This window comes from Tenrec ecaudatus, chromosome 1 (assembly GCF_050624435.1).
Source record: "Tenrec ecaudatus isolate mTenEca1 chromosome 1, mTenEca1.hap1, whole genome shotgun sequence".
Lineage (NCBI taxonomy): Eukaryota > Metazoa > Chordata > Mammalia > Afrosoricida > Tenrecidae > Tenrec > Tenrec ecaudatus.
Genome location: NC_134530.1, coordinates 132,193,985 through 132,216,443, shown reverse-complemented (window position 1 = coordinate 132,216,443; position 22,459 = coordinate 132,193,985). Strand labels below are relative to the sequence as shown.

Here is a 22,459-nt window from a genome sequence, read left to right as displayed (position 1 = left end):
GCTCGGTGCTCTTTCTACTTTGCTCCTCCCCATGGAATGAAGGTTCTGCATTTCATGTGGTGTTATTGTGAATACTGGGCCCTGGTTACCCTTGTCCCACCTCATGAAGTAGCAATCCCAAGAGAAACCTGGGCTTTAAATCCCCAATCTGCACTCCCCCTCATTCACAATATATTTTGTTCTTTGATGCCTGATACCTGAACCTTTGACACCTCGTGATCACACAGGCTGGTGTGCTTTTTCCATGTGGGCTTTGTTGCTTCTCAGCTAGATGGTTGCTTATTTACCTTAAAACCTTTAAGACCTTTAAGGTCTCAGTGAATCAGAGTTGACTCAATGGCAGTGAGTTTGGAGTTTGGGGAAGTATGTCCAAAGAACTAAAGAAAGCTATAATTAAAGAAATAAAGGAAGGTAACATCAGTTCTCAATCTGTGGGTCATGACCCCTTTGGGGGTCAAACCACCCTTTCACAGGGGTCGTCTGATTCAGAACAGAGCAAAATTATAGTGATGAAGTAGCAACGAAAATAATCTTATGGTTGGCGGTCACCACAACATGAGGACCTGTTTGAAAGGGTCACAGCATTGGGAAGATCGCTCTCAATTGCACTGGAAGGTAAGATGAAAATGTCTCATCAAATGGAGAATATCGGAAAAGAGTTAAAAAGTAAAATAACTGTCATAAGAATTAGTAGAAGGTAGAGGAGAACATCTTTTGTTTCTCCTACAGAGAGCTGGTGGTTTCAAGTTAGCAGCCTGGCACATAGGCCACGACACCACCGGGGCACCTTCAGAGAGTGGACTCTCGGCCATCAGGTCAATGCTGACTCATTACCACCCCCTGTGGTCTCCGAGATCTTAACTTCTTAAAGGAGTAAAAAGCCGGGTCTTTCTCCCGCAGAGCTGCTGGTGGTTTCAAAGTGCTGGCCAACCGCTACATCTCCTGGGCACCGTCCCAGGCTGTCCCGCCCTACCAGTGTTCTGAGTTCAGCTCAGAGGAGCTCCTGCTGAACCTCTAGGCTTAATACCTGTAAGAGAGCAAATGCCTTCTTTTAAGACACCACGTTGGTAGTAATGTATTAATGAGAACCACTGGAAACATGATACACAAACTCCAAGACAACAGATTGCTGCAGAATCAGACCAAAGAGACCAGCTTTCATATTAAACCTGACATTTTGATGATTTGCAAAATTGTGAAACCATACTACTGTCTTGAACTGGCTGTTTGTTTGTTTGGTTTGGATAGATAGCTGATTTACATTTACAAATAAATAGAAATAGAGTGACAAAATAAGAATTAGTAGAGGGCTTCAAAAGTAGATTTTTAAATGATTTAAATAGAAAAAATAGTGGAAATGAAGAAAGATCAACAAAAAAATTAGGTAATATGAACACTGGATTGAGAAAAATAAATGAAGAAAACCTAAAAGAAATATAAGTTAGCATTAGCGTACCAGAAAGAAATGAGAATGAACAGAGTAAAGAATTTCTAAAGTATCTTTGAAGAAATGAAGGTTGAATTTTCTCCAAATTTACTGAAAACATTACTGAACATACCCACAAAGCTCAATACACTCCAGCGACAATAAGCACAAAGAGAGCTACATATCAGTAAAAATGCTGAAAGCAAAGAGCAGACATTGAGGAAACATCAAGAGAAATAAAACACACAACTTACATGAAATTCCCAGTAATATCCTCTTATCAGAAATAAAGGAAACGAGAAGATGGTGGAGTTAACACATTCAAAATCCTCAAAGCAAAACTTAACCAAACAACTTATATCCAGCAGTTATTTTTAAAGACTAAAAGCATACTAAAGATACCAACAGATAAAAACTCATTGCTAGCAAGAGATTTCTTTTTTTATGATGAACATCTTTATTTTATTTTTTTCAAAGCTATGTAGTTGGGTTTTTAAAAAATGTTTTATTAGGGGCTCATACAACTCTTATCACAATCCATACATACATCAATTGTGTAAAGCACATCTGTACATTCATTGCCCTCATCATTTGCAAATCATTTGCTCTCCACTTAAGCCCTTGGCATCAGGTCCTCTTTTTTTTCCCCTCCCTCCCTGATCCTCCTCTCTCATGAGCCCTTGATAATTTATACATTATTTTGTCATATCTTGCCCTGTCCAACGTCTCCCTTCACCCCCCTTTCTGTTGTCCATCCCCCAGGGAGGAGTTCCATGTAGATCCTTGTAATCATTTCCCTCTTTCCAACCCACTTTCCCTCTACCCTCCCAGTATTGCCACTCACAGCCCTGGTCCTGAAGGTATCATTTGCCCTGGATTCCCTGTGCCTCCAGCTCCTATCTGCACCAGTGTACATCCTCTGCTCTATCCAGACTTGCAATGTAGAATTCGGATCATGAAAGTGGAGGATCATGATAGTGGAAGCATTTAGGAACTGGAGGAAAGCTGTGTTCATCGTTGCTACATCGCACCCTGACTGACTCATCTCCTCCCCTAGACCCCTATGCAAGGGGATCTCCAGTGGCTGACAAATGGGCTTTGGATCTCTACTCTGCACTTCCCCCTTCATTCACTATGGTAAGATATTTTTGTTCCAATGAAGCTTTATACCTGATCTCTTCGACACCTTGTGATCACACAGGCTGGTGTGTTCTTCCATGTGGGCTTTGTTGCTTCTGAGATAGATGGCCGCCTGTTTACCTTCAAGCTTTTAAGACCCCAGACACTATACCTTTTGATAGCCGGCACCATCAGCTTCCTTCGCCACATTTGCTTATGCACCCATTTGTCCTCGGCGATCTTATATCATGGAGGTGTGCACCCAATGTTAGAATTCTTTGTTCTTCGATGCCTGATAACTGATCCCTTCAGAACCTCGTGATCACACAGGCTGGTGTGACAGGGGTTCAATGCTTACTTTAAAAATTCAGACATGTCAGGGTTAAATATTTGTAATCCCCATAACTGAACCCTTTGATTCTGGCTGGCCTTCAAGTGATCCATCGACACAGGCTATCAAATATGTGAGGGGTAAACTAGTGAGTTACAATGGTGGAGATGACCAGACATGAAATCCTACAATACCTATTCTCTTAGGATGATCTGCAGCTTTTCTGGCCCTGCACTACCCCCTCAGAGCTATAGAATTCTTTGCTTTCATTAGAACTCCCTCTACTGAAGTGACTCTGTGGCAGTTACATACTTTCATGTCAACTTGAAGACATATAAAAGTGGAGGGCTGGAACATGTACTGTCAATCAGGTCAGAGCCTGATGGTGATTCTTTGTGGGTGGGGCCTGCTCATGAGGGTCCTGGGAACTTGCCCCTCTCTGCCTTCACCTTCCTGCTGGCTAAACTTGATTGCTGCCAGAGCCACTACCATTGGATCCACACAACTTTGCACCCACGAGGCTGTGATCTTCCGGCATCCTGTATCATTGTATGTGGCTTCACGAGTCTGAAGACGGACAGAGACTTGAGTTGGACTGGGCTGGGATGTTTTCCTGATATATAAAGCTTCTTGATATAAAACTCTTTTACACATGCATGGGTGTGACTGAATTTGGTTCTCTAGTCAACCTGGCCTAACATCCTCCTACAACCATTATGAAGGTCCATTAAGGAGGAAGTAAGCTTACACAGCATGGTGGGCAAATAACCAGATAGAGCCAAGTGCATGTCCTTCTCTCCCAAGAGAAAATCACAGCAAACTTAATGAGCAAGAACAAAACAAATTAACAATGGAAAGTCAACAGGAGACACAACTACAGTCCCACAGCACAGTTCAAACCTATGATGTTTCAGTAGAACATTTCATGGAGGAATAAAAATCAGGATAGCCAGTGTGATGATTAGGTTTTGTGTCAACTTCATTGGACCAGTGTTCTCAGAAGTATGAAAATTAAGGCCTAGTAATCCTCATTATGTAACCTAACACAGTTTAATCATTGTAATTCATAAGGGGGTCTGCAGCAAACAGAGAGTACCCAGGTAACATCCCTGATGCAATGGAAAGTAAACTTCCTAGGGTATGTGGCCTACTTTCTATATAAGTGGCCACTGTGGAAAGCTTTTTTGTTAGATCTGAAACCTGCAACTAACTCATCAACGTCTGAGCCAACTGTCTATCATATTGCCTATTGACCCTAGGAGTCATCATTGGTCTGCCATCCGATCCTCTGATGTTGGATTTATCGGCTTGTGATCTTCCTGTCAACTTGGTTTCATCAGCCCTGGAAGCCATTTGAGTGAGAAGCCTCTAACTTAACATCTAACTCACAAACTTGGAAACTGCCTGGACTTGATTGGCCCACATTTACAACTTGTGAGCCATTTTCTTGATATACATATATCACTGTTTCCACCTCTTTAGAGAACCCTTAATACAGTCATTGAAATCCAAAAGTTACTTTAACATAAAAATATCTAAAACCCTGGAGAACACAATAAGAGGGAGCAATTTTTGAGGGTTATGATGAAGAAATGTAAATGATAGATCTAGTGGATTGAACATGAGAATAGAATTCTAAAGGAAAAAGGAAAAATAATACAAACACATACTAAATAATAGAACAGTACCCTGAGCTGAAAAACTACTGTCAATATTGTAATGCAGTACAGGCAACACTGAAGATAAAAAATACACATGTAGGGACAACTTCACCCACCCCATCCCCCACCAAAAGCAAACCTACTACCATAAAGCCAACACAAGTGACCTTATAGACAGAGAAGAATTGTTTCTTAGGGATTCAGACACTGTACATTATATAATAGCGTAAAACGTGAAGTAACTGGTGGGTTTGAACCACCACTCTTGCAGTTTAGCAGCCCAATATTTATAATCTACTATGCATGGTGAAATTCCTAAGCCCAAAATCAAATCTCATGAGCTTCCAGAAAAAAAGGAAAAGAGCAGACTGACATTGATTACTCATCTATAGCCTATTAAGTGAAAAGGTCATTAACATCGTCACGATCTCAAAAATGAAGGTCCTTGACTCAATATTTTTATGATAAACTAACTTGTTTTACACCAGTTAGGTTAATAAAGGACATGTATTGGGCAATGTTTTGTCAAGAAAGAAGAAAGACTTCTATGTACTTTCAAACAAGGGTAAGCTAGGCATTTACAAACTGGTAGAATGGCTAAAGACAAGGGTGATATTCTAGGTTCCTGTCTGCCCATACAATTCCCCTCAAACAAGAAGAAAACAAAAGTCACATATACAAATTATCCTTACTGTAACTTGGAAATGGAGCATATCCAAACTTCAAAATTCTTGAAAATAAAAAGATATCATTTACACTTTCCTACCAATCCCACCCTGACATAAGGCTTTATAATAAGCAAACATTGACCAGAAAGAAAAAAAATTGTTGGAAAGGACCCACCCGCTATAGTTTCTGGGCAGCAAAGCCAGCTTTCTCCCAAGGGGTGGCTCGCTGGGTGGAACTGCCTTCCCTGTGCTTAGCAGCCTAATACCTAGCGCACAGGATTAAGGCCTCAGACTGATGTAAACTTACTGTCTGAAAAGCTAAATATATCCCAATCTTAAAAATATGGTAACCAGAGCCCAAGAGTGGGTATGGGGCCCGAGAGCCTGCAAGTGTTTTATGTACCCCAACAGTGGGAGAGATCCACACCCTCCACCTGCATCCTATACCTGGGCAAGAGTAAAAAGAGACCTGTCCATTCCCAGCCTGGGTTATTGAACACCTCTGGTTGGTGGGTGTGGGTGTGGGCGGTGGGCGTGTGGTTGAAGGTATTGGTTGGCCCCTTTGACTGAGTTAGGCCTACATGGGTGATGTTTTGCTTCTAGGTGGAGGCTAGGTTTTAGGTTTCACCTGAGCTAAGGTCCTATTCTGTGCATGCCCAGGTGGGGTTTCCCCTGGGTGTCCAATCAGTGCTTGATTTCTTTCCAACTGCTCTATGAGGGCCTTTGCAGGCACTGGGGAGACAACCCCAGGACTAGGCTTTTTACTATTTTAGAAACTAACAGGGACCGTCCTACCCTGTCCTGTAGGAATTGCTGAGTTGGAATGGATTCCATGGCAGTGTGTGGTTGTAATCTTCTGGGAAAACAGCAAAAGCCACAAACCCATTTATGGAATTTCCACATGGGTTAAGTCTCCATCGAATTCATTCTGATCATTGAGCAAGGATGTGAATAGTCACAATTTGAATTCCCTGCCTCTATAGGCCCATTTATAACTATGTTGTACTGATGTGCCACCAAATATGCTTTTATAAGTTTTCTTTGCCCTCCCATGTCCCTCTTGAAAGTTTATCTCAGGACACTGTTCTGACCTCCAGCTAATCATTCCCCTTTATCAAGATGATGTGTCTTTATCCCATTAAGACCTACTAATGTTCTCCTTAAATTATATCTAAGATTGGAGGTCTCTTCCATACCCTAACACAATGCAGATTGAAAAATGCAACATTTTTTTTAAAGAGCAATGTCGTTAAACAGTAAAAACATTGTAACTAAACAGATATGTTCCAGGAATGCAAGGGTGGTTCGTCAGTATGCTTATCTAGCAACAGAAAATATTGAATCAAATATTTACAATTGAAAGGTAAGGGGTTCGAGTCCACCCAGAGGTATGCCAACAGAAAGGCTGAGTGAGCTATGCCTACAAAAGGAGTCCCTGGAGACCTCACGGGGCACATGGAGGTGTAACCAGATAGTTCACCTGACGACAACCGGTGTACCAGTGGGCTGCCTGCAGAATGGCCACCATCTGAATAAAAAGGAGTGGAGAAATGAGGAAGGGCATTCAAAGTTATAGAGGAAAAGAAATACAACTGTGCTTAAAAGTAGAATGGTCCCTGTTAAAGCTTTTAACGCTCTTGTTGAACACCATTTCTCTATAAGGTGCTCTAAATTTACCATTGAACTATCCATGATTTCGTGATTAGCTACATTTATTAGCTTCATTTGAGGTAGGGACTCTATCTTCATCATGCCTGGGTTAGTACACTGAAGATCAGAGGGTCAAACAGGTTTTAAAATGCTGTCCAGAGTACCTGGCAGAATTTCAGTCTATAAATAATACTGTTGTTGACAGGATGCAGAAGAGGTTGTGCGCTTAGTCAAAATTTGTTCTTGATGGCAAGACTGACGATGACACTAATACACACACACACACACACACACACACACACACACACACACAGGGATAAAAAAATTCTGTTGCCCTTTATTACGAAGCTCTCTTCCAGGAGAGTAAGGTAGAAATCTCCTATATTAGCCTACAGGTAGCCTCAGAGCAGGAGACTGATTGAGATTTATTTAAGGGTGAGACTCGGTGGAGTGGTTTTGTGCCCGGGAAAGAACTTGCACAACTTGAATTCCCATCCGTGCCAAAGAACTGGACAACAGCTCTTTCTTACTCCCTGCCCGCAAATGGGGCTGCAGAGGAAGACTGAGGGGTGAAGCTTCAAAATTGTCAGCAATACCCCACAATAGAGTCAGACTTTATTAGGATGCTTTACAAACTATATGTGCTATTATTTTTAAATGTTAGACTTTATATGTGTATGTATACCTTTGTTTTGGTTTAATTAATTTATATGTCTAGTTTTTTTAGAAACGTACTTGTATCAAGTGCCAATACCCCAACCTATACTCAGTCTTGAGAAATGTCCATTTCTAAAACTAAGTAAAAACTAAATAACAAAACATTGGTTTTATAACGTAGTTGTAACATTAAAGAGTGAAGATGTCACTTTGAAGACTAACTCACTCACTGCCGTGGAGTCAATTCTGACACATAGCAAATCTCTGGTTTCCTGTGAGCTTCCAAGGCTGTGAAGCACTTTGCAGGACAACCCACTACACCGCTGGGACTCTGTTAGGCCTCCTGGAAACTGGCGTCATTTAAAAACCTGACACAGAGAGTCAGAGACAAAGAGGTGACGCTTGAGGAAAAGAACTGACACAGTGGCTGCAATAATGGCTTCATACAGTCGTCATCGTAAGGCTGGTCCCTACACTGGGCAGCCTTTGTTCTGTTGCACACAAACTCATACCCAACTTGATGGCACCCAACAGTAACAACCCCAAATCAATCTGAAGTCACTTCTGTCTGAGCAACACTGCTAGAAGGTAGGTCTCAAAAAGAAAGGTGAAGGTCCATAAGCCATAGGTACTTACAACTATGTTTTGCAAAAACAGGTATTTAAATACTGAAGAAAAGAATAAATTGATTAACACTGTAATCTAGATGGGAGTTGTGAAGAGTGTATAAAATGTATAAAATATATATTTTTAATTTTCTTTAGAGAAGATAACTTTATAATAACTTCCTAACTAAGAATCCAAATAGCAATTTAAATCTACATTACTTCATATACATGTTGAGTCATACTGAGTTTATATTAGAATTGAAGTCATACTGAGTTTACATTAGAATTGACTTCAGTAGCAGAAAAAGAACACACAATAGCCAGACTTTTTGTATTAAAGTTTATTTTTATTAAAACAGTTATTTTACAACATATTTAAAATGGCATGTCCTACAAGCAAGAGCAATTATTTCCATATGTAATTATTGGCACACAGATTTAAGAACATAATTAAAATTAATTGAAATATAGATAAGAGGACTTCAAAAAGTTCATTTAAATCCATTTATTTTCTTTTAATTTCATTTTCCATGAATTTTTAGAAGCCCTCTTCTAAAAATGTATATATGTATATATGTGTAGGCATGTGTGTATATGTTTACATACACACGCACACACTCACTCCACATTCAACTTCATGTCAATAATCTGGAAATAACCTGAGTTTTCAAGTTGTTGATTTTCCAGAGTGTAAAAGCATCTTCCATCCACATTACTGAGGTTACAGCCCCTCTAGAAAGAATAACTTTGGTTGATTGACAGATGCGGTCTCCCAGGAATCACACAGAAGTCCTCAATGGGCTTACAAATGCTCTTCAGAGGCTTCTTCCAAGTGGCGGTTGGTTTGGGATGTAAGGAAAGATTCCCAGGTAGCAAGGCACTAAAAAAATGGAAACACATCCTGATGAGATCACAATAATTACTTTCAGTGTTAAAAATACAATTAATACTGGCATGCTGGTTTGACAGCAGTCTTCCTTCTTTCTCCCATCAGTTTTACGGTCTTTGCCCCTTTCTATCTATTTTAATTCTTCATGAGGGATGCTGTTGTTAGATAAAGGGCAAAACCATATGCGTGGTTGAAAGATTCGCTTGGGCAGCTGCTGTTGAATCTGCCTTCCACTCATGGAAGGCCCTGCTGCTGGGCTCCAGGGGTCACACTGTCAGATCTCTAGAAGCAGATGGTCAAGTCTTTCTTCCTACTTCGTCTTAGCCTGGGAAGTGCCACTGACATTTGCTCAGCATCTGAGTATCACACACGAGTCCACTAACAAGAAGAATGGTAGCGGTTCTTGATGCATACTGGCTCAGAATCTAACCCAGGCTTCTTGCAGGAAAGGCACGAATGCTGTGGGGTGGAAATGAGGAGCTGATGCCAGGGGCTGACGTGGAGAGCAAATGTTTTGAGAATGACGAGGGCAATGAATGTACAGATGTGCTTTATACAATTGATGGATGGATGGATTGTGATAAGGATTGTACGAGCCCCTAATACAACTATTAAAAAGAAAGAAAAAGGAAAGGCACGCATTCCCTAAGAGCACCACTGCTTCACATTCATTTTACAGAAGCCACGACTGGTCCACTGTCAGGAAACAGATCCCGACGTCTCTGGGGAAAACATGGGTATATTTTGATCTGACAAGCCAGCACAATTTCGACCAGATTTGAACCCCAGTCCTGTAATTTGGAAATGGATTGCCCTTTATAGTTTCTTCAGCTCTGAACCAGACTCATGATAATGCTTATTGATAAAACAATTATGAAAATCCAATCCACGAATTCTGTGGAAATCACTATGCAAAGTGCCTGGCACAATGTAAATGCTCAAAAGATGAATGATTAATACAGTTTGGTGGTTGCTGGGATCCAATAGTGAGCGTGGCCATTATGGGGCCACAGGGTGTGAGAATGGGTGATAAGGGATTGGAGGTGAGGGTGACAGCTAAATGTACACATAGCTTTATTTCATGGTTTTGCTGAGAGCCGCTTTCCCAAGCTCATTAGTCTACCTATGTGAAATATATCCACACGCCACACTTGGGACTCTTCTAAAGCATATTTACTATAGTGGTGTGTCAACCTGAGCTACGCCTAATTAGAGAAGAAAATGTGCTTCTTCTAAAATGTGGTCACATTGCTATATATATGTGTATTTTTAATATAATACACCACTATAATGATAGAATACTCTTCCTAAATTTGAGTATAATCTTAGAAAAGCCATCACTTCTTTAATAGACACGGGTCTCCTTTTATCGTTTGGTGAGTTACTAACTTTCTGCATTTTGACAGGTAAGATAGTTCTAATTTATCTCCTAAGTACAGAGAAATAACTAAATAAGATAGCGGTTGATTGGCCCAATAGAGAAGAAAGAGAAATAGAACTAAGTACTACAACAGAGACCACAAGGTCACAGCAGCCTCTTTCAAGACAGCACAGCAGGAGACAGATGTCTTGAAGTCTATCTACACAGTTACAGCCACAGAAGAGCATAAAAGACCAATGTTTCACATGCAAAGTATTATTTAAATTTGAAAACAAGGTAATGTGTAATTGACCAAATCTTACCTGATTGTTAGGGGGAACAGACAACATCCATTGCATCAATAAATGACAATCAATGACAAAATATATCCTTTCACAGGGTGAAAACCTCAATATTGTTAAAATTTCACTTCTCCCCCAAATGGGTTACAGATTTAAGATAATTCCATCAAAATCCCAGTATACTGATTTTGTATAGACTGACAAGCATTTTAAAATTCACCTGGAAATGCACACAGCACACAAAATAGCAAAAATAACTCTGAAAAAGAGAAAAAAAACTTGAGGGTCAACACTCCAATAATATAATTCTCAAGATAGTGCAGACCACATGAGAAAGCAAGAGAAAATTACCCACTACAACAATGTTGCCAATAGTGCAAAGGCGACTCAGTGGAAAAAGAATAAACTTTTCAACAAGTGATCTTGGAAAAATTAGACAAAAACTTATCCAAAAAACAAGATGCACTTAATATTATGCAACATATACTCAAAATGGATCATGAAGGTTTATATGAAACCCAAAATAGTATTTTGAAAAGAAAATATAAGAAAGGCTCTTTGCATTCTTCTGTTAAGTGGTTGTTTTAGATATGAATCCCAAATAGGATCTAGAAAAGAAAGCATTAAGCCTTATCAAAATTTAAAAGTTTTTCTCCTTGCTCCCCTCCCAATTATCATGACCCCAATTCTACCTTGCAGACCTGGTTAGACCAGAGGATGTACAGCGGTGGAAACACAGGGAATCTAGGACAGACGAACCCCTCAACACCAGCGAGCGGTGGGAGTGGCGACACCAGGAGGGAAGGGCATGTAGAAAGGGAGAACCGATCTCAGAGATCTATGTGTAACCTCCTCTCTGGGAGATGGGCAATGGGGAGGCGGGTGAGGGGAGACGCCGGGGAGTGTAAGATAAGATATAATAATTATTTATAAACTATCAAGGGACCAGGGGTGGGATCAGAGAGGGAGAAGGAGGTGGGGGGGGAAGGGGAAACAGAGCTGATTCCAGGAACCCAAGTGGAAGGTGAATTATGAGAATGACGAGTGCAACGAATGTATAAGGGTGCTTTTCTCAATTGATGTATGTACAGATTGTGATAAGAGCCTTATGGAGCCCCAATAAAAAGATTTTAAAAAAAGATACCTTAAAAAGAATTATAAGACAGAGATTGGATGAAAATATTTGTGAAGCATGTATCTGGTATATTACTTATATCAATAATGTAGAAAGAACATCCAAAACTTTCAAATATGAAAAATATATAAAATGTGAAGAAAATTTACAAAAATCGATATATCAATGGCAATGTGGAAGGACACTCAAAATAACCCATCATTGTGGTTGGGTGCCATAAAGTCAGATCTACTTCACAGGGACCCGCTGTGGAGTTGAACCCACACACTGACCGGGCCTACGCCATCCTCGAAATCGTTGCAACCAATGTGTCAACCGAGTTATTTCATTGAGTCTTCCTCTTTTTCACTGATCCTCTACTTTTCGAACCCAAAACCAAACTCAGTGCCATTGTATCGATGCTGGATCTGCTTTACCAATGATTAAAACTCAAATGAAAATATTGCAGACCTATAAGAATGATTACAATTTTTAAAAAATAGTTATAATTCCTCAAAGTTCTTCCAAAACTTCTAAGAAAGCAAAATGTTGAACAACTCAGAAAATAGTCGAGCAGGTCTTGTATAAGTTAAAAATCCAATCAACAGTTGTTCAAGTCATTTATCTCCAAGAGAAAAGCAAATATGTAACTACCAAAACATTGTACACCGATGTTCACAGCAGCTATATTTATAAAGGCACGTAAAAATCTCAACGCCCATTAAAAATGGTTAAACATACAAACTATGATACATTTATATAATTGTAATACTCAAATCCCCAAACCAAACTCACTGCCATCTCGCTGATGCTGACTGCAAACCTACAGAAGTGCCTCTGTGGGTTTCCAAGACCGTTACTCTTTCGGGGAGTAGAAATCCCATTAAGTGGAAGTGTCTGGTGGTTTTGAGCTGGTGGTTAGCAACCCATGGTTTAACCACTGTGCCACCACGGCTCTGTAATGTAATATTAGTCAACAATAAAAGTTAGTTTTTAAGACATATAACTATATGACTAAATCTCTGTGAAAGAAGCTGGGAACCTCTCCACCTTCCAAAAGGATATACTGTATGATTCCATTTACATCCATTTCTAGAAAATCCACGTAAATAGCTGTTGACAGAAAAAAGCAGATCAGTAGTTTCCCTATGAAAGGTAGTTGGAAGGGTTCACAAAGAGGAAACTGTTAGTGGTGACAGATATTATCTTGGCTTCAGGAATATGGCTTCATTGGTCTATACATATGTCACAATGTATCCAATTAAATATCTTAAATATCTTCATTTTTAAATGTTCATTAGACCTCAAAGTTGCATTTAGAATTACTTATTAAAAAATAAGATGAATACAACTCAATTCTTGTTCTTTTTCCTAACAGCTGTATAAAATTGGAAAATCTTCGATCTCCTTAAACTGGGTTCCCATAGGTAGACCAGAACTAACAAAAATACCTATACACAGAATTATAAAAATAATAAGTTCAATAATATATTGAAAGAGATTTGCAAGTGTTAAAACTCAAGTGATCAGACAAGAAATAACTATTATCTATTGTTTGTATTTTCTTTGTTTTCAATGTTAAGAGAGCATTAAAACTCACCCTTATAAATACTAAAAATTTCAACCAATTTTAGAGCATAAAAGGAAAGTGATGAAAATATCAGAACATACATAACTTTTGAAATATCTGTAATAATTGTAAATGGTTCTATAATGCTTATAAAACCCAGAAAACTAGTAGCTAGTTTTAACAGGATGATAGCCAGAAAGCAAACCCATAATTTACATGGGGGAAAAACTCTCCGTTTCCCCTACAGAACATGTTTTTTGACTGCTTCTCTGCAAATCCACACACAATCTTTTAAGCCTGCAGGGATGCCACCCAAAGAAATTGCTTCTTTCAGGCTATATCATATCTTTTTGATAACTCTGCCAAACTATCATTTAAATAAACTCCTGAAAATTGTCAGAGTAAATTGGTAAAGTTCTAAAATGGAATCCTGGACAGTCTGTTCTAGTTAGAATTTTTGTCACATAAAGGATCCACACTGACCCAAAGATGACATGATTCCTTAAGTGAATGCATTTCTGTTGTGATACTCTGCTTCAGTGATCCCCGGTGTATAAACTCCTAGACGGGGTGTTCTGTCTCTATCCAGGCTGATCAGTTTATGAACTGACGTTTTCATGACACACATGAATAATCCATCCCAAGAAGGACAATGAAGTATAAAAGAAACGTATTAGTTAATTAGCTTTTTCTTACCATCCTCCAAGCTAACAGTAAAACAGACAAAACCCAGTGTTTATATATTTTGACATATATTACGGTTTTTAGTGTATTATTCAATTCTGATTCATGTGACCCTATGTGTAGAGTAGTACTGTTTGTTATTAGCATTGACATTCTTGAGCTTATGACTTTTCTAAAGATGATCAGCAGGTCTTTCTCCTGAGGTGTCACTGGATAGATCCGAACCATCATCTATTTGGTGAATAGTAAACCATTGCTAGAGAAAAACAACTACGATTTCAGGTGGGAGCTTTGGGTCAATGTCTATAAACTGATATAGGCACGATATCGAGGCACGTTTGTGTCAAGCATATCTATGCAATGAGTTCTCAATAAACACTATGGACACAGAAGCTTCGGCGAACTCTCCAGGGTAGCAATATTCTGTGCTTAGTATCTTCAATATCAGTGGAGCAATATAGCTTGAGGAAAATGGATGTTTCTGGTTTGAAACCCCTCCTCTATTCCATCCTGAGCACGTGTTTATTTGGCAGACTCTAATTTGTATCCCAGTCAAACGAATCAGCTGGTTCTAATTTATATTCCTCGCCTCATATCCATGTGAAAGGTGGACACTGAATAAGTAAGACCAAAGAAGAATCAATGAATTTGAATCCTATGCTGGTGAACAACACAGAAAGTACCATGGACTGCGAGAAGAACAAACAAATCTGTCTTGTAAGAAGTACAACCAGGATGCTCCTTAGAATTAAGGATAGTGAGACTTCACCTCACAGACTCTGGAAATATTATCAGGAAAGACCAGTCCCTGGGAAGGGATACCATGCTTGGTAAAGTAGACAGGGAGTAAAATAAGGAGACCCTTGACAAGATACATTGACACACTGGTTGCAACAGTAGCCTCAAACATAACAATTGCGAGCGCTCTGGCTTGAAATTGACTTGATGTTACCTAAAAAGAGTAACACATTTTTATTCCCTCCACTCATCTACCAGTTTGTCATACTGTGGTAGGCTCTGTTTTGCTGTGATATTGGAAGCTATCCCACTGATATCACTACGGTCATCCATAATGAAGTTTTCAATGGAGCTGCCAGACTAAGTACAGACCAGGAAAGTGTTACAGTCCACTTCTGATAGATTAGCCACAGAAATCCTTCTGACTTACAGTGCCAGTAAACAGGTCTATAGGGGTATAATAATATTACCTCAGTATACACAGCTAAGAGTAACCAATAATTTGACAACAAAACCATTTACTCAAAGACAAAATTCAAAAGGGTTAGGAAAGGAGGAGGATTGGAAACCAGAAACACAAGGAAGATGTAGGATAAACAATGTGACATTAAGGAGTGTGCTGGGAAGGTTTATTGTGTCAACTTGGCCAATGGGAACATGTGGGATTAATAAGGTTTCAGTTTGATTGGAGAGCAAAGAGATTAATGGTTCGACAAGGCCCGCCCTTCTCTCTCTCGCTCTCTAGTGATCAGATCAGCATGCAGCTGCTTTAGCTATTTCTCTACCTCAATTTGTGAGCTATACTACCTGTGGGACAGCCAACCCATGGATTGTGTTGCTAGAGCTTGAGGTTCCTTCAAGACCTGCTTTGTCACACTGCTGGTGTATACATCCATTGAGCGTGTGACTGGTGGATACTATCGACTTGCATTGCTTGATTGTGATATTCCATCTGGGCCTGCTCTGCTAAGCTCCTGAACTGCAATTGGTGACCCGCCCGGCTGTTTGCTGCCTGTGGGTGGACTGCCTGCCTGCCCTAAAGAAGACTCAGCTGTCTGCTTCCTTGACCGTGGATCCAGCAGATATATTAATTGTTCCACAGAAGTGAGTTGAACTGAGCCCTCCGTACTGCTATGTGGACTAATTAGCTGTTTCATTCTTTTGTGCTATATCTATCTACCTATGTACCTACCAACCTACCTACCTACGAGTGTCCTGGTTTTGTTTCTCTAGAGAACCCTATATAACACAAAGGGATTGAAATCAATATTATTAAACAAAACATGTATAACTTACTGAATGTAAAACTGATTATCTGTTCTGTAAAGTCACACACACACAAAAAAAGAATTGATGCACTTGAATTATGATGTTGGTAAATAATAAAAATATCAAGGATGTCATCTGTCTTGGAAGAAGAACATCTTATTCTTCTTATTATTATTATCACTACTACTACTAGACAACATTTGTTGAATCTTTATCATGTACTGGGCACTAACGTATATTTCATTTGCAGCTGTAAAGTGTATTTTCTCTTTTAGCAATGTCAGATTCTGGTAAAGTTACATAATGGCTAAAGAGCTATGTCAGAGGAGCCCTTTCAAAAGCTGTTTGTATGCAAGAATGCTTAAAAACAATTTCCTTCCCAGGGCTCACGAAGAATGTAAAATTTTGCTTGTAGTACTTTTTGCACCTTTTCCAACATACACATAGATACACATAAATATATGTGAAGGGGATTTAAAGAGTTGGGGTGAAAATTCTATTATATTTCATTCCTTTTTGCCCATGAACTTTTGATTTTCTCTCATAGATACATGTTTTAATGCTAACAGCAAATACATGAAGTAAGTACTATTATGGTCTGGGTTTTTCAGATCACTGAAATGAAAGAAAACCATCAGCGTCCCAACTCAGGCCTGTTTAAAGACCAAGCTTGTCGCCACCATATGATCATTCCAACATAACACATGACATCTCCTCAGGGAGAGCCTCCCGTCTGCTCAAAAAGGTCTTTGTTTCATTGTACGTTAAGATTTATAAAATGTTGTGTAGATAGGGTCATGGGAAATAAAAATAGCTAGACATTCGCCTGCAATAAAAACAATGATACTCAGTATTATAAAACATGATAAAAGCCAAACCTCTCTATTTCATTGAAATATGGGCTTACATATATTCAAAATCTGTCATAAATTATAGTCAAAATATAAAGTATCTATGTCAAGTTTCTTCCCTCTCTAGTATATTCTTTGATATATAATAGTGTTTTTATTTCCCTCTCTAATATGTTCTTTAAAGTGTACCATGCCAGTTGCTTGTCCCAGTGAATTAAAGATAAGAAGAGGGATGAGCTTTCTCTAATTAATTTTAATGCCGTCTTAAGTGATTGGACACATATGATATCTTCTACATCTGAAACCATACTGAAGCTCAAATGTGCCATCTTCTGTACATTAAATCACTATCTTTGTAACATTGTTTAGCATCTATAAAAATGTAGGGCCTGGCCAAAATGAAGGTAATGGGGACTGCAACCTATTAGCATTGCTTTTTATCACCTAAATGCCTAGATTATTAACAGTGATGGAAATTTTCAGCAGTTTTCTATTTTGAAATTTGAAATGTAATCAATCCACTCCCAAAAAGTAGAGATGAAGTTGCCAGAAAAAAGAAATACCTATTATTTTCTCCAATTATTCATTGAATTTCATTTCAGAAAAGTCCAAATTTTTTTATGAAAATAATCTGCCAATTGATAATTTTAGAAATGCAAATGACTTTAAAATAACACAATTTACATATTATTTCTCTAAGAGTACGTTTTCAGATTGCTGCAGAATATGTTGTAATTGACATTTTGTACTTTCTTACTGTGAACAGTTAAGTGATTGCAGGATAGACAGAGTTAGTGCAAAAAAGCACACATTAGCTGCAAACGCCATCTTGTGGTCTGTTTCTTTCTATTATCCTGTAGTAAACTAACAAGATCTGTTAAAGATAGAAGGGACTTTAGAGAGAATTCAATTGCTTTTTCACTTTTAGCCATGGAAAAATTGGAGTCCAAAAAACGTCTAATATTTTTAAATCCTTTAGGAGGAATACATACAGGGATCATAATTTACATCCACATCCTTTTAATTCATATTTTCTTTCTCATATAACTTATCAGAGTTCCATTTAAATTATGTTAGTAACATGACATTTTTCCAGATTTGTAGTAAATACTTCATAGATGAGATATTGAAAGTACAGTAAATTACAAGGAGGAATGTATTTACTTTAGGATTTCTGAATATTATCAAGGCACATTTTTAATAACGCTATCTCATAGAGGGTGTCCTGGTGACACAGTGGTCAGGTGCTTGGATGGCAACCTAAAAGTTAGTAGTTCCAGCCCAGCAGCAGTTCCATGGGAGAACGATAAAACAATCTGCTTCTACAAGTATCACAGCTCTGGAAACCCTGTGGGGCAGTTCTTTCTGTCCTTCAGGCTTCTGTGAGTCAGAATCGACTCGATGGGAATGGGTTTATGTGACATAAAAACATGTCATCTACTAAAGACTTAGGAGGCTGTGAGTAGGTTGGGGGTGGGGGACGGGACCAATAGGAAAATATCAGTATCAGTGAGGGCACATGATTAAGATTTTATAATTAATTATTGGCAGAGCAGATATACATATTTGGGCTTCTAGATATCTGATTTCAACTTTTTCCATTACTAAGTCTATCTTCTTTTTTTTGAAAATGATATATTATACAGTATATGTGTGTGTTTTAAATCATCTCCTCCTGTCATTGACAGGAATCATATCGGCCATGGTACACAGCCTGTCATTTATAAAGCTATTGTATTAGTTTAGTCTGAAACAAGTTTACATTTTTAGAAATAATTTTAATATACAATGTCTCTTCATATTGCTAAGTAAAGTCGCTACAGAAAAAAATACCTAGGCCAGACTATCTCAACTCTCTTTACACAGATAGCAGATAAAGGTTACATCATAGAACATAGAGAGCTAGACAAAGTTTTTTAATAATCCAATGTTTTCAGAAAATAGACTCTCACCCAAACAGTAATAATCTTCAACACTTGCAGGAGACATAATAAAAGATGTCATAGTTATATGAAATCATGAGCTATAGCTAAGCTTTAAATATTTAATTTCAGAATAGAACATGTTATTTAGTGAAACAACAGAATAGCAAAATAAATAGTACTTTAAAACTCTAACAATGACAACTTTCCATTTTACAGTTTTCTTTAAATAAAAACCATATCCTGCTGTAGTTAGATTTAACCCTGTCATTGACTGTGTTTGAACGCTTACGTGCTTGGGTAGTGCACAGATGACAGCCCTTCGGACAGGGAAGGTCACAGCCTAAGCAGCATTGCTGAGGCTGTGAGTGAGAAGTGGACTGCCAACTGCAAAATCAGCGGCTCCAACCCACTGCTCCACAAGGGAAGGAAGGGGCCAGCTCTGTACAGGTCTGAAGTCTCAGAGAGCCCACACAGAGTAGCTAAGAGTCAGAATCAACGTGATAGCACTGGGTGATGTTAAGTATAAGGATCCTGGCAGCCCTGTGGGTTAAGTATGGGTTGTTAACAGCAAAGTCTGCAGTTGAATCCCACCAGATGTTCCAAAGTACTTCCTGCTCCTATACTGTAACATAATGAGTCTGAATCCTGAATCGACTCAATGACAGTGGGTGTGGGCTTGGTGGATATTCTAAACAGCATGGACCCAGCTCTGAGCTTCTCTGCCTGCCTTATTGCCACAAAACAGGTCAGACATTCCTGCATCCCTCATCCTTCTTCCCCTACTGATAGCACCCATTTCTCCCCTAGCATACTACTTTTGTGCTGGGTTTGATAATTCATTGCCATGGCGACACAGAACTAATAGACAATACTCACAATTATGAGGGTTTGTTAGGGAAGTTACTAAGATCAGGATCAGCAAAGATACAGGATCACTATGAATACAGCCATTGGTTCACAGCAACACCCCTCCTCAGCCAGCAACCAAGTCTCTCTCTCTGGCTGGTCTTTAGTCTCTCAGGCACCTGGTCCCTTGGCCTCTGCCGCAGAGGACCAAGAAGCCTGTGTGTCACTGTTTCACCGTCCCACAGTCTTGACTCAGTCCCGCAGTCTCCATGCCACCGTCTCTGGTGCTTCCCACACTTCAGAGAAAGCTATGGGATGCATCCTTCTCCTGGTCTTGGGCTTTCTCTTTCTGCTGCTGCTTGAAGAACAGCTCATCACTATAGCCAGTAGGGGGCAATGACAACTGACCTCGCTTAGTGTTACACATGCCCTATGTGCATGGTCCCACCCAAACATGATGAGAGTTACGGGGACATGGGTAGAGGAGCCTGTTAAGAAATTTCCCTCAAATATACTCTTAAAAAACAATTCATTTTAAGGCAATACTTCTGAAGAAATGAAGTGGGAGTCATGCTTGATTTCTTCTGGCTTCAGTTTGAAGGAAGAATCCAACCCTACACCAGCCAAAGGCTCATGATCATCATGCCATGCCTCTGATCTCTATCCTTCTGAACACTATTCTGACCCCAACTGCCCCAACTCCCACCCCTGGCACTCTACTTTTCTGCCGTCTTCAATTTATCCCTGTAATGATCACAGATCATAACAACAAGTGTGTGGAGCACAGGGAAGCAGAGGTTACAGAAAGCTAAGGAAATAGTTCTTTTGTCTGCCAAGCCTCTTCTCAGTCAGGCTGACAGGCATGTCTGCTTTGCAACCACATAGTCCTTTGTCCTCTGCCTGGCTCGTGGGCCAGGAGCCCCGCCCCATTGCTCTGCCTCATATTCTTGGTGCTGCCATTGGGTCTCATGCTCTCAACACAATTAATTCCCTGCTCTGTCTCATGGTCCTGGTGCTGCTCCACTGTCTTGTGATTTTGGTGCTACAGCGTGTGGTGCCTCTACCACTTTAGAAAGGGATTCATGCATTTCAACTGATGGCTCTAGATGGCTCTCTTATTCAATCTGACCAGCCCCTCCTACTAGTGGTCCACACACCCTACGGTCCCACCTATTAGTTGCTGGGAGTTGAAGAAACACAGATGAGAGTCATATTTAAGCTATTTCACTTAATTTCAAATAGCAAAGGGATTTTTTTTCTTTCCTCACTCTGCTAATGATCGTTATATCGCTGACTAGAGCTAGATTGTGCTTAATGCCATGTTAAAAGACATATTTTTAAAAGAAAAGCACCCTGCTATGAATCTTTAAAATCTGCTATGAATCTTTAAAATCTGTCCTACAGACTCTCTGGCTAATTCTCATTCTCTCACATCTCATCTAAATACCCCTCCTCCCACACACTCACCCCTCAAATTCACTGTCACCAAGTCAATTCTGACTCATGGCAACCTTACAGGACAAGGTAGAACTGCTGTGAGTTTCTGAGACTGGAACTGCTCATGGGAATAAACAGACTTCGTTCTCCCTAAGAGCAGCTAACAGTCCAATGTTAGCTCTATGTCACAAGGTTCCTGTGGACAATTCTAACCCCGGCCAATTTCTTTATTCTTAAGCTATGGAGAGGCAGTTGAGGCACAACACATTTACAGAACACATTCGGTTTATCCTAAGAAAGGGTTGACAGAGAAATAATCTTAATGATTCAGTTATGGATCTAGATTTTTTTGGTCTCTTTCCTGAAAATTTAAAAGAAAGCAAAACACAAATTAAACTAAAAATAACTGTGCCATTCCTTCTGTTCAAAATTTATACTAACCAGAGCTTTCTAAGCAAATCCCTTCCCACATGCAGCTGTCTCTCGCTAGGATGGGTACGTGCTCACGCAGGGCTGAGCACTATCAGGTGAGCACGTCAGAAGTTGCAGAAGTGGTCATGGTTGGTTTTTTTATAAAGGCATGAGATGAGCACAAATCAATAATTTACTTGACTGCTGGCTTAAAAATGGTATTTCTGATAGATATCTAAATGGGTGAATCGATCAATATGGATTAACCATTTTAAGTTACAATGCTTGGAAGCTGTCCTAACTTGGCCCAGAGTGTTTTCTGATGATAACAATATTTACAAAATGTTTTAAAGTGCATTCAATTTAACATCGAATGAAAAACAATAAAAGAAACCCTCGTTTCCTAGACTCCATTTTGCCATTTAGAGCAGAATAACAGGGACTGAAAAAATAAAACCACATTTGAAGAAACTTTTGAACACTCACGCGCATCCACTTGCCTCCTGGAAGGACTGCTGCGATTGAGTTACTGCCCCCAACGCCTGAGTTTTCCATCAAGGGCACATAGGTGCACGGTGCGCACTCAGTAAACCATGAGTGATAGGACTCATTCGGCTAGGGGTACACTGCTGTAACCATCTTTTCCTTTCTCCAATTATCGTACAAACGATGCCCTTCATTACACCTGCTTTTCAGCTTCCTAAATTTCTATGTGATTTTGTTATCCAGTGTTGATAAAACCCATGCATAAATTCTGCTCATCCCGATATAAGGAACTAAAACTAATTTTGAAACATATTTTACTCAAAGTACTAACACATTGCAAAGCTTTATAAATCGCTTGGAAATACATTACTCTTTCCTAATTCACTGTAACCTCCCAATGGAAAGACAGCATTTCGACTTTGAGTCCTTCATAGTGCTTAGTACAGGGTCTGGATGG

General features: G+C 39.4%; 1 protein-coding gene across 1 annotated transcript in view; it reads right to left on the bottom strand.

Moving 5' to 3' along the window:
• Positions 1-8,481: 8,481 nt before the first annotated feature.
• The window catches only part of SNX7 (sorting nexin 7), a 91,070-nt gene continuing 77,092 nt past the window's right edge, over positions 8,482-22,459 (bottom strand). The window contains exon 9 of the mRNA XM_075558738.1: positions 8,482-9,000. Within this exon, the coding sequence (XP_075414853.1) occupies positions 8,923-9,000 (78 nt within the window). The 3' untranslated portion in view covers positions 8,482-8,922. The remainder of the gene's footprint in view (positions 9,001-22,459) is intronic.